Below are 14,130 nucleotides of genomic sequence, written 5' to 3' on the forward strand. Positions count from 1 at the left end.
CCCTATGTACCTAGCAAGTGGAACTACACTGTCTATGGTTGAACCATCTATGGGCTTGATTCAGATCGGTTGGCAAGGCTGCAATTTTTACAGATGGACAAAACCATTCTGCACTGCAGATGGGGCAGATGTAACATGTGGACCAAAGGAGGTTTGAATTCTGCTTCACCTGACTCGTGGTCCTCTGTCTGGGTTCCCCCTTACAGGTGCTGGTACACACCGGGCTGGTGCGTGGCACCGGAGCGCCCCAGACTATGCCCTAGTGCAGGGGTGGCCAACCCATGGCTCTTGAGCCTCATGTGGCTCTTTTCTTTATGAGATGTGGCTCTCACCCGTGACACTGCTGCATGACTCCTCTGACTGTGCACTACTTCTGCTCAATGCGATGTCATGACATCATGTTGCGGGAAGAGCATGCTGTACGCTGGGTCAGGAAGTGGGAACAGAGATCGTGAAGGGGTGAGAGGCTGGGTGTAGCGGCTGGACAGCAGAGTGGGTTTGGAGGCCAGCAAGGTGAAAAGGTAATACATTTTTTTTTATACTGGGAAGATTAAGGAAACTGTGCATTTTCAATGTGCCTGTCTCACCCTCAGCCAAACTAAAAAACGAGGTTTGACACAAGTTCATGCTCCTACAAATGTCAATCCAAAAGCGTGAACACAAAAATGGGGCATGGCCTTGTGGGAGCTAGGCCACGCCTTTTTTCTGCATGGTATCGGCTCTTTGTCTTACCATAACATATTTTTTGGCTCCTTGTCTCTGGTTTGTTGGCCACCCCTGCCCTAGTGGATGATCTACCACCTGTCGGCACATGCCGTGTTGACATGGAGACCAAAACGTAGCACTGCATCCCCTCGCATGACTCGCTATGCTCGCCATGCCTCGGTCACGGTGCCTCGCTATGCTCGGCACACTATTTTATTCTCCTCTCCTCTCTTCTCATCTAGTGGATGACAGGGCATGAAAATACCGCCTGTCGGCACATTTTTGCTCAAAAAACAGTAAAAAAAAAAAAATGTCGACATAATGACCCTGTCGACCTTACCTATGTTAACCTAATGACCCTGTCAAACTAACCCATGTTGACCTTAAGTCATGTCGACCTTCCTGCATGTCTACCTTAAGTCATGTCGACCTAATGGTGTCGACTGAATGCTTGTCTACCAGCATGCTGGTGACCCAATGACCGTATCCCAACTGAGATGTGGCCAAACCAAAGCCCATGGCAGCTGCTCTAAGCTGCGTATGACGGATGCGATGTATGTACAGTTTTCTAAGAGTAACTGCAGCGACGGTCAGACTTTTTTGAGTCGATTTATGAATCTTTGCAAATTGCAGCAATAAGAACTTATTTTATTTGTATATAGAAATTCTCTTGCCTGAATAGTGGCTCTGATAAGAGCCAACCCTTCCTCCCCCCTCCCAGCCAAGAGCAATAGCTGACTCAATAACCCAAAGTAGAATTGTGCAGTAACATGAAACATAAGTAGAAAAAGGGCAGGAAAATTGAAAGGCAAGGAAGAGGCAAAGAGAATAACTACTAGAACACAGGTGTGGGAGGCACAGCTGGAGCCTGTGGAGGACTGATAGAAGAGACAGCAAGTAGGAGTAACCTGGGAAAAATCACAAAATGTTGTGTTTGGTACCTTCAAAGAAAGAGACACTATAGATGAAAAAAAGTTCAAGTTAAAAATACTTTTATTATAAAAAGACTTCCTGCTTGTCTGAGGCGACAGTTTTACCTGATCCTGGTTCCACAGCTGAATTATAAACTGCTCAGTTCCCACACAATCAGTGGCTCAATGAAAGTATGAGCCGGGACTTGTCCGACTAAAAGAACAGCTGTCATTGGCTGGATAAAGGCTGTGCAAGGTCCGCATTGAGTCGTTTCCCGTAGTTCCCCTTTGCCGCTGCCTGAATGTCAAACAGTGAAATTTAGGGAGTGAGGAGGGAGCTATGGAAGGGCTGCATTCCTAGAATTGGAGGCGAGTCTCCCCATTTTCTAGGAGGTGAGAGCAAAGGGTGGTGACACGAAGACTTCCTGGCCTCGCAGACCCTTGATCTGTTGGCCAACTGAGTAATATGGAGCTTACTAAGCTGGCTGGCTGCATGGAACATCGTGACTGATGGTTGCGATGTTGGATCTCAGACTACAGTTCAGTTTACCACCACCAGCAGCGCAGGGGGTGGGCAGTCTTCGGGTCAGCTTACAGCTGTCGGCAGCGCTGGGGGACTGCAGCCCGGCTTACTACCGCCAGCAGTGCCGAGGTGGTAGGCAAATGTTAAGAAAATTTTTTCAAGAGGGTGCAGATCCCCTGCACCCTCTATAGTTCCGCCACCGGGCTGCACAAAATTGGCCCACAAGGCCCTCGTGCCAGGTGTCAGATGGCCAGTCCGGCCCTGGGAAGGTGCCATGGTGACACAAATTTACAATGAAACACACAAAGCCCTCACCCCCACTACACTAAGGAAGTGAGCAAGATACAGGCTCTTCTGAGAGTCAGGGAGAGTTCCCTGCAATTCTGAGCCACCGATACAGAGAATCCTGACAGGGGCTCCGTATGGACCCTAACCCTCTTCCCCTACCCCCCTAACCCTCCCTTGCTGCAGCCTACCTTAACCCTCTTCCCCCACAGCCTGTAAACCTTACCCGCTAGTGCCTAAACCTAAGCCCCTTACACCGCAGCCTAAACCTAATTCTCCATAGCCTAACCCTAACCCCATCTTCTAAGCGCCTAAAATTACCCCCCCCTCCCGCAGTCTAACCCTAACCTTCCCCTTCCTGTAGCCTATCCTTAGGTCCCCCCACTAGTGCCGTAAACTAACTCCACCACCTTCCCTGGCTGCAGGCACATCCGCCCCATATATGCCATCTGTTGGTACTCTGGCGTCGGCATCCTGATCCTTTTCGAGTTTCCGATGTCAGGCTTGTGACGGCAGTCGGGATTCCAGCTTCGGTATACTGAATGCTGACATCCTGACCGCTGCCAACTTGACCTCCTCCCGATACAGACTATGAAGCCTTCTAACGACATACGAGGATTGCATAGGTTGCTGGCGGCTGGATGTGCAATCAGTGGAGGTACAATGCATTGTGTTAAGCTTGCCACACATCATGGTGACCTGCTCATGATCATGATTGTGTCAAGATTTCCCTTCAACTCCCCACCAGTCTGGACTCATCAATGGGTGGTTTTTGGACACACGATGTGCTCATGATGTGCACACAATCCATTGTACGATGCTAATGCTGCATAGGACCGGTTGTCTGATCGATCGTATGCACCTAAACTGCCTGAAAAGTGCCACCCAATTGACGCTGGTCGTATGAGCCTTCGAAAGACCGGTCATGTGCTTAAAAGCACTCATGGCCTGCTCCCAATCACGAGTGATCAGACGTGCAGGACCAACCACTCGACCCTCAGGACTACGCACGATTTGCAGACAATCTGTCCCACAACCCGATTCTCTTTGGAAAGGGAGGGATTGCGGTAGATGTATCTGCTGCCGTACTTCCTTCTTAAGTCCCAGGAATAGTTATATTTTGCAGGGATCCTGCTATTATGGATATGTACCTAATATGTACCTAATATAGAATGGTTAGGGCTTTGTAGTTGTATGTTTCCTGTGGTCAGGCTATTTTTGGCTTGGTCTGGTTCTTGGAGACATTCAATTCTCCTACCACTATTATCTGAGCAGGCCTGTGTCAGACTGACAGCTCCTGAGTGCCCTTATTCCGCAAGGTGTGAATTACTGAGCATGCATTGTGCAAAACTTCTCTGTGCATCAAACTGTTTCAGAGCTGGTGATATCACCAAGGATTTGTAAGCCGCTAGCATATAATTGCTGTTACTTGTCTGCCTCTTGTGTTACACGTCAGACAATTAGGCTTCTGTCTCTTCAGCTTGAGCAGCCTGATTTAAAATAAGCTGCTGTATTTTACCAGCTTTTCACAGGATTTATATGAATGAAATGACTATGATTAATATTTAATGATTTAAGCATATACATGTGATTTCTCTTTCTTTTGCAGTACTGGCATAAAGGATGTTTCAGCTGCGAGGTTTGCAAAATGACTCTAAACATGAATAATTACAAGGGATATGATAAGAAACCCTACTGCAATGCGTAAGTACAATACTTTCTCCATAGACAGAACTTCAAAAAATATACTGTAGTTTTTGCAAAATTTCAAAAACATACTGTGTCCAAACTGCATATCGGGGGGAATTCAATTACCTGTGGTAAATTACATTGGGTAAAAAAAGGTGTTAGCCTCAGGATTTAATGACTATGGGCTATTCAATTCCAGTCTCTTGTTAACAAGTTAACGGTCGTTAAAATGTAAAATATATGATTTTTGGGTTAACAGGGTGGCAGCACTTGTTAACTCCATAGTTATCTGGAATTTTTGTTTTTGGCTTACTTTACGGCTAATTGAATAGCTGTGTTAAATTGCTGTAACTAATTGAATCCCCCCATAATCAGTTAATAACTAATATCCTGGTAAATTAAAATTGTGTTTTTTGTTGACTTTTTAGAGATTTTATAGCATTTTCGTATATGTATTTTCTGCATAATGTGATTCTGATATAGGAATTATAACAGCATACTCCTCACCTGTTTCGATTTGAGCGATAATGTTTAGTTCTACATTATCCTGAGTTGACCAGCAGTTGGGGAGGCATGTCCGGTATACAGAGCAGAGGTGAATGGGTGCGTTGCTGGCATGTTTTTCAATTAATGTTCGGAATGGGTGGGTGATGGAGGGGAAGCAACGTGCTTTTCAGTGTTAGACACACCCCCAAGAGTGTGACACACCTTCCATAAAGTAGATACACGTTCTTTGTGATGTGTTCTAATTATCTCACCTATGGTGGGGCAATTTGTAACAACAATAATTACAAAATAAACATTAAAAAAAGTTTATGGCTATAAAGTTTTGAGCATTTTTATTTTCTATTAGAAGTCAATGGGAACCATATGTATCATTGTTATGTTGTAAATTTGTCACAAATCTTTTTCCTTTCTTTTTACCAGTAGCTTTTTCTGGTGTTAGTTGTTACAGAGCATCTTAGATCTTGTAAAATATTGTTTTTGTGAAATTATGTAATTATTTATAATCATATGACCATTGGCTATTATCATCTAATAAAAAGGTGTACAAAATTAGGTGCAGTCAATGAATAACTATATGAAGTACTGTAGATACTTTGTCCCATAGAGGAAATGGAGATGATTTTGGAGGGAAAAATCAGGTTGAAGACACTGAAAGGGGAGGGGTTCTCATCCTAGTAACAAGGGATTCCATTATTTATACCCCTTTTACACCGCCTCAAAACCCCGGGTCTTCGGCAGGTCAGACCCGGGTCAGAGACGGTGTAAATGTGTCACGCCGTGTCCCTTAACACGGGACTTCTACCCAGGTCCTGACCTGGGTAGAACACGGCTAGGACCTAGGTAGAGGGCGGTGTAAATGGGTACGCCGGGTCGGATGACCCGGCTCTCATTTACATCAATGGGGACGTACAACCTGTAGACCGCAGCATCCGCAGGTTGGACGGGGGGACACACACAGCCTGCGCTGCTGTCTGCTATACTCTGCAGACAGCAGCGGCGGCAGCGGAGGAGGTGAATGGATGCCTGTGTGCGGCATCCATTCACCTCCCGGATGGCTGGGGGGGTGCACAGGGGCTGGTGGTAGCCCAGCAGCTTACTTTGGTGCTGGGCTGCCCCCAGCACGGCGATCGGTGTATCCAGAGGGGATCAACGCGGTCCCGGCGCTTGGAGATGATGTCATCTCCAAGCGCCGCCTCCATCTACACTGCGCACCACTGGGCACCACAGTGTAAATGGAGTAAATCCCGGATCCGACCCGGCTTGGATCCTTCTTCCAAATGCCGGGTCGGATCCGGGATTTTTGGTGTAAAAGGGGTATTAATCATCAAGTATAATTGTGTTCCTCAATCCTCTCCTGTCTCAGTGTCTTCATCTGGGTTTCCAGCGCAACAAGCACTTACCTTGTGTTTCCAAAACAGAGCACGCACAGAATTTATTGGAATCGTAAACTAAAATTGTGAAAATTGCCGAAAGCCCGGCTCCCCTCCCATGCATCCAAATTGCCCGGCTCCCCTCCCATGCATCCAAATTGGTGATAGGAATAATTTGATGGTTGCTGATCATGAAATTATTTTTCTCCCCTTTGGTAATAAAAGTCAGTTTAAACTGACTATTATTTCCGCTGATTGCCGAATATGGTGCACGTCATGTTCCTCCCGCTCTGAGCAGGCAACGCCACGCTTAATTAATCGACATGGTGTGGAGAATCACATTGCCGCCGACTGTGTGATGTCAAGTACAATATGATGACATGGTTGTAATGTTCGTTAAATCATTGCAATTGCGTCAACACTTTAACTTTAAACAGGATACCATCTTGTTTAAAGTTACAGCGTCAACACGTGTCGGCGCTATAACAGGATAGTAAATCATCCTGTATAAAGTTATATTATGACATGTTTTCGCATACTCTGTTCGACATTGCACTGCCAATGATGGTGAATATATATATATATATACTGTGTATATATACATACACACCCATTCATATCTATGTCACCTTGGCAGTCCATGATATGTATACACTTTACTGTACATTGTGCTATACACCGTTATCCAGAAATTATCCGACTAAATAAACACCTGATTAAAAGGTAAAGTTGACCTTTATAATAATTGTTATGATTGAGTCAGAAAGAGTCACCCCCACCTTGTAGAGAGCTAGGAAAACCGATAACAGCAGTGCCTTCCAAAAATATGTATTCTGTGGAATTATAATGGCCCTTGAATGGAAGAAAGTGCTTTTAGATATTTAGAGGGCTGGATTTGTGGTCTGATTGCAGTTCCATCTCACTCCTACATCTGCAGACGAGCACTTTGCCATTTTATATCAAGAATGAAATCATTACTCCTGTTCTATATTTATCCAATGACATCTTTGTTTCCTGACAGATGTGACTGCATCCTGGTGCCATAAGGAATAGAAAGTTTCATGTGGAACACACAGGAGTTTTCCTGGCAGCAAGAGTACTGTGCAAAAAGTTCTAGGCAGGGGTGGAAAACAGTATTATTATTACATTTTAGTGGTTCGCAGCGCCGTACATAGGGCACGTATTAACATGCTGCAAATTAAGAATGCTTTCAGAAATATAAATTTTTATAGTTTATTTTTTTATCAGTTAACAAAATGCAAAGTGCACGAACGTCGAAATTAAGCATCTAATTTAAATTAATACTTATGAACACCCTTTTGCCTTAAACAGCATCAGTTCTTCTAGGTACACTTTGCACACAGTTTTGGTTTGGAAAGAACTTAGCAGGGGCGGTGCTCCAAACATCTTGGAGAACCAATCACAGATCTTCTGTGGATGTAGGCTTGCTCAAATCCATCTTTCTCTTCGTGTAATCCCACACAGACTTGATGCTGTTGAGACCAGGACTCTGTGGGGGCCATATTAATACTACGAGGATTTCTTGTTCCTCTTTACGCTGAAGATAGTTCTTAATGACTTTGGCTAAATGTTTGGGTCATTGTCCTGCTACAGAATAGATTTGAGAATAAATAAATCAGAGGCCTTCCTAATGATATTGCATGATTGACAAGTGCCTGCCTGTATTTTTCAGCAATGAGGACACCATTAATCCTGACCAAATCCCCAACAAAATTTTCTGAAGTGCAGCCCCATACTTGTAAGGACCCTTCACTGCACTTCATTGTTGCTGCAGACACTAATTGTACCACTCTCCTACCCTTTGCCGAACAAACTGCCATCTGTTACAGCTAAATATTACAATTTTGGACTCATCACAACTGCTGCCATTTTTCTGCACCCCAGTTCCTATGTTTCCATGCTTATTAAGTAGCGTGGCCTTGTTTCCACATCGGAAGCAATTCTCTAATGGAGACCACTTCTGGACAGACAATGGGTACAGTAAATGTGTACACCTGGGCCCTACTGTTTTTTGCCAGTTCTGAGCTGATGGCACTACTGGCCATCTTCTGATTTCTAATGTACTAAATTTTCTTGACCCAACCACTGCCTTCTACAGTCCACAACATTGCCAGTTTTGTTTTTGCTTCTTCAGCTTGAACAGCACATATTAAAACCCCAGCCTGCTTTAAAATCTTTGCCTGGGAGAGACCTTGCTAATGCAGTATAACTTCCTTGTGTCTTGTTGGTGTGTTCAGTTTTGCCTTGCTTTATAACCTGTGACTTTAAAATTTTCTCCCCCAAAGCAAAGAATGTCTCTAGCTCCCCCGACATTAATATACAATTTCTTTCCTACATGCTTATTGACATGGGTGACTTGCTCATTGCCAGGGGTTGCATGCTTATTGGCAGAGGTTACGTGCTCATTGCCATGGGTACATGCTTGTTGCAATACTTAGGGCATGGAAGAAGGGAGGGTGGCCATACATGGGCAGCTCCAGCTGTCCCCGCCCACTCCAAGGTAGCGATCCCATTGATTAAGGCTATACACAGCGCCTATTTGCTGCTGTGTAATGCTTTAACCAGTAGTTGCGCTACCTTGCGGCATGAGCCTCATAACGCATGCTGCTGGGCCAGGGGCCAGTCACTTGTCACTGTCTATGTCCCCCTGCACCTCTCCATCCACCTGTCCCTACTGCACCACTTTATCATACTCCAATAAATAGATCATAAAAAATACCACCAAAATTTCTACCTCTTTTTAATCTCCAATATCAGGCAGCAGATGGGAGATGTGGCAGGCGGCAGGTAGCAGGTTGGTGGCAGGCACTGACGGGCAGTGGGGTGGGGAGACGATATCAGTCATGGCCTGGACCCTGTCTCATTCTGCAGCTTGTATACCAGCCTCTCCCGGCTTAGGCTACAGCTTCACAGTCAGACTTAGGCCCTTATTCTGATCGGTGCGGATTTTTCCGCATGCGGTCGTACCGCCGATGGTTTTCGACTGCGCATGTGCAGAGGTCACTCTGCGCATGTGCAAGCGGTTTCGCCGTATGTATTCTTTAGACGCCGCACAGGGGGCGGAGAGGGGCGTGAAGGGCAACTTAGCCTCATTACCCTATGCATACGCCCCGCGTTTCATGGGCGTTCCCATGCAAACGCAGGGCGTATGCATGGTAATGAAGCCGTGACGCATGTGTAGGGGGCGGGCATCTGACATCGCCGGATGTCAGCTGCCCGCCCCCATACATGATTTCATACGGACAAGTGTCCGTGTGGTCTAGGGTGGCGGGCGCTGGTGGAGCGTGCGGCCCTGCATTCGATGTTCGGCGACCATCGAATGCAGGGGCTGCTCCCAAGATGGAGGAGGCGTATCCCCGTCCACTTTCATGCGGACCGCCACATATCCACGTACGGACGGAGGTGGCGATCCGTATGGAAGGCGGGGATTCGCCTGCACGGTCCTGGCCGCATATTTATGATCTGGCCGCACCGATCAGAATAAGGGCCTTAGTCATGGCAGCCCATCACAGCATCACTACTCTCATGCCTCCTGCTCTAGGAGCACAGATGTAGTGAAGGGGGAGGATGGGTAGGTGGTTGTCTCTCTGCACAGGAGCCAGTCTCTCAGGCTGCAGACGCTCTGCCTCTCACTTCAGACAGGCCCTGAAACTCTTCTCTGCACTGCAGCTCCGGTTTTTGTAGCTGCACAATAGTTACGCCACTGCTTCCACTCCATTTTTGTATGGCTGTTCCTCGCCCACTTTGAAGCCTCTTGCAGTTTCTCAGTTGATCATTATTTGTTATTCATACACCTGACTATAATCTTATAATATATGTGTCTTTTGTACAAGTCTACCTAGAAAGAATTGATGTGGGTTTGAATGCAAAGGCTGGTCACACCAAATATTGCTTTGTTTTGAATTTTTGATCATTTACTTTTTAAGTTTGTTAATTGATAGAAATAAACTATTAACACTTCTTTTTGCAAGCATTCTTACTTTGCAGCACATTTATGCACAACGTTGTATACTTTTGCACAGTACTGTATATTTTAATATAACTAATAAAAAAAAATATAATGTTCTGTCATTTTACTGGCATATTTTAGACAATGAAAGCAATTGTCTTGCTTTTGTTATGAGCCGGTTTTGATAAAAATCCTATCTTAGCTCCCATACTCACTTGATTTGAAACCCAGAATGCAAAGGGATAATTCAGACACGCACACACCCAGGTATTTCTCAGGTGAGCGCACAGATTTACACTGATATCACAACAATGGTTCTTGTACATGTTCAGATCATTTGCATCTTTTATACAGATATTACATTACAGCTGCTCACATAAAAAAGATATTGTCTTTCCTGTTTGGCTTTTCGGCAATCTCATAATATTTGCAAAATAGAATTTGCATGACTTCCAAGTATCCCTTTGTACATTGTCACATGTGGGATTTCTGTTACTGATTACATGCTGAAGTGACTCTTGTATTCCATAAGCCAAGGTCTGTCTTTGTGGAATAAACAGTGGCCAGAATACTTTGCTGCAGAACGGTGTCATTTAATGGCGTCAGGCCTCTCATCGTGTAGGCCCATCAGAGTCTTCCCTTATCTTGTCACTAAACGATGTTTCTTCGGTTGTTGTTTGTTAATATGAATGAGAGTTGGGCACTTTTGCAATATCAAGATCAAAGACAAAGTTGAGGCCCATCCGTGGCAACCAGTGCCTGAGAAATATGCATATTGTTTATCCTGGTACTAGCTTCTGCCTTCATACTGTGGACCACTCTCTCTCTCTCCTCCTTCAATCCCACTATTCTATTGGCCTCTGTCCTCTCATGCTGACCTCCTATCTCTCTAACCGCTACTGCACTGTATCTTACTGACACCACCTACCCATCCCTCCCTTTCCCTGTTCAAATTCCACAAGAGTCTAGTCGAGGCCCCCTTCTCTTCTCCCTTTACACCTCATTCCTTGTAAATCTCATCAGCTCCTTCAAACCCCATTACCATCTAATGATGCCCAGATCTTCTTTCCCTCCCCTGACCTCTCTCTTCTCTCACATCAATAACTTCCTTCTGCCATCTCCTCCTGGATATCTCAACATTTTCTGATACTTAATATGGCCAAGCCCAAACGTATTATTTTACCCCATCCACGGTCACTGCTTGGATATGGGTCATAGGGTCAACTACACGAAGGACGACATACATTAAGTCGACCACTGTAGGTTGACAGGGTTTAGGTTGACACCTGAAATTGGTCGCCTTGGCTAAGGTCGACAGGGGCGGGAGGTCAACACGAGCATTAGGTCGGCAATGCGAAGGTCAACAGTCAAAAGGTCCTAATGACCGTCTCCCCTCCACTTCCATCCTCTCTCTTTCTGCTGATAACATCATCCTCGCTTCTCTCTTCATGTCTGGTGCCTGGGTGTATTTCTCCTCTCTGTTCTATCTGTCACTCCCCATATTCAGGCTACGGTATGTCTCAATCCTGCCGCTTCCACCTCACCAACATCTCTTGGATCTGGCTCTTCCTTATCCTTGAGACTCCAAACTCTCATTCTTGTATTCCACCTAGACTAATGTCATCTCTCTGACCTACATCACGCTTGCCTCTACCTGCATGCTGCTTCGTCACCTTCCAACTTAGAAGAATGAGACCCCCTACATAGGCCCTATCCAGCCAGGCCTGCATGATGTCTTGGACGCCACACACTTGTGTTGAGAATAGTACAGAGGCATTGACGATATAGGCCTGGGGCAGTAAGAGTTAACACACAATTTCTGCACTTGCCCTCAATGGCATTAGTAGGATGGGTTCCTTGTGAAACAAATAGAAATGTATTTTATTTATATCCAAAGTATTTTAAACTTGAATGCCTTCTTGCGATAGCCCTGTGATGATTAAATAATTACCCAAGCAATATGTACTGGCCATGTGGCTACTGGACCAGATGCAATAAGCTTCAAAAGGGATAAAATTGAGAGTGATAAACAACCAGCCAATCAGCTCCTGCCTGGCATTTTTCAAACAGAGTCTGTAACATAGCAGGTAGGAGCTGATTGGCTAGCTGTTTATCACTCTCCACTTTATCACTTTTGAAGCTTAGTGCATCTGCAATAATCCATGCTTCAGGGCCTGAAGCTGTTGTCCGCGTCAACCACATTTACTACCTCATGCTAATGCATGTAGCCATCCACCTGTGTGAGGATAAGTCTTCACGTGTATCGTCATATCTAGTGCTGTCTGTGGGAATCAGGACTCGGGACTTGAGATGGGAGACAGTGCCATTAGTCAGGGGGTATGGTATAACCCTCCAATAGTCCGGATTCCGATGGTCATTTCTCCAACATCGGAATCCCGGCTGTCAGGTGCCTGACAGGGGGGCAAGAGCATTCAAACCCCTTTCGGGCTGGCTACGCTTACCACCTATTTTATTCTCCCTCTGTGGGGGTTGTGGAGCCCCACGAAGGAAAAAAGGCCCTGATAGTTGGGATTCCAACTGTCGGGGCTCCTGACAGTTGGTATTTCAATGTCAGAGAAACAACTGTCGGAATTCCGACTGACGGCGAGTCATCGAGCACCCCAGTCAGGTGGGTGAGTCAAGTGAATGTTGAAATAATGTACTTGCACCTCTTTCCATAACTTTTTTGAGAAAAAAAACATAGTCCCAATTTTCTAGTATGGGTTCAGTTCATGTTATATTTGTGTTCTGATTTGACCCACCCACTACAAGGTGGACATCACTGGGTTACAGGTAACTGTGTGTTCTGCGTCGGTATGCAAAGGATAATACACTCTTCTGTTACCTGGGCCTTAAAGTCATCAAATATGTAAATATCTTCTCTTCTGTGGACATGATTTGCATTTTAGTATCAGATTATCGCATTAGCTGAAAGATAATTTGTGTCATTGATCATTCAGTTATTATTAATTTGTTTAAAAACCCTTGTCTAGGGGCGTGGCCTGGCTGGCAAAGAGGACGGCAGCTCTCTATCCATAGCTCCCGACCACCTAGACCTAATCCTTAAAAAAAAATCACCCTTCTGACCCCTGAGCCTTCACCCACTACATTGGCAACCCCTGCTGATCACCCGTACCTTGGGCTGGTGAGAGCTGCGGAGCCGGGGGACTGGGAAACTGGTCCCTGCAGGTTGCGGCCTTCCAGGCCTCAGAAGCCGGGACCTCAATTTCGCGGCTGCGTCCGCCGCGGGGAGCAAGCGCCGGCGGCACCGTGGACGGACCAACGGCCAGATCAGACACCCTGAAACCAGCGGGGGTCCCCAGCGTCGACCGCTATTCTCCTGGGACCCCCTCAGATACAAAGAGAAACGAGCGGGGCTCAGGGCACTGCTGAGTGACTGGAGACGGCGGCCATCTTGGAGTCCCTGCAAGCCACTCCAGACGGAGGCAGCACGTCCCTGCGACCACCATTCACAAAATAAAGGTGGGCATCCCTCTCCCCCCTACCTCCAGCAGGGCTCCCCACACTGATTATCTTCAGAGCTTCAGTGCCTAGGGTGCTGGAGGCACAGATCCCACCTCATTATAAAGAATAGACGGCGGCCATCTTGGAGGTGGAAATCTGTTTTCACCTTTTCATGGTGGGACAGATACAGCTGCCAAATCATATATATACATTGCCTGCTACACTTAACCCTCTTCCTCGGCTACATAGACCTGGGGGGGACCCCGAGGGCCAGGCTACAGGGGCCAGATACCCTGATGTAAGCTCTGGGACTTTAAGGGAGAGCTCAGTTCACTAAGCATACACGTCAGCCCAGATGTGACTAAGCTGCACCCGGACATGTAATGTCTTGACCGGGCCTCGCTGAGGGGACTATGAGCTAAGCTGCCTACTACACACTGCATCGCCCGAGACGCGCCACCGATGGACACACCACATTCGTGACCACATGACTAAACGCCGCCGATCTCGATCACTGGTGTCCACCTCTGCTAAATCATCTCAAGTAGCCGCATTCCACTCCCTGTTTGGCACCCCTGCTTCTGAATCGGCCTCCTCAGCCCCGTCGTCCCCCTCCCGACTTGCTGATACCATAGAAGTCTCCATGGCGGCGAACTCTCCTTCTCAAAAGTCAAAAGCCGCTGGAGGGGCTCCAGACATGACGAT

The 14,130-nt window shown here is 46.3% G+C and overlaps 1 protein-coding gene across 2 annotated transcripts in view; it reads left to right on the forward strand.

Annotated features, from left to right (window-relative positions):
- Positions 1 to 14,130, forward strand: part of LOC146081212 (LIM zinc-binding domain-containing Nebulette) — a 236,469-nt gene that overhangs the window by 20,549 nt on the left and 201,790 nt on the right. For both annotated transcript variants that reach the window (XM_083189311.1, XM_083189310.1), the window contains exon 2: positions 4,034 to 4,128. In XM_083189311.1, coding sequence (XP_083045437.1) covers positions 4,034 to 4,128 — 95 coding nt within the window. The remainder of the gene's footprint in view (positions 1 to 4,033; positions 4,129 to 14,130) is intronic.

The sequence above is a fragment of the Crinia signifera genome, chromosome 5, assembly GCF_055691185.1.
Source record: "Crinia signifera chromosome 5, ASM5569118v1, whole genome shotgun sequence".
Lineage (NCBI taxonomy): Eukaryota > Metazoa > Chordata > Amphibia > Anura > Myobatrachidae > Crinia > Crinia signifera.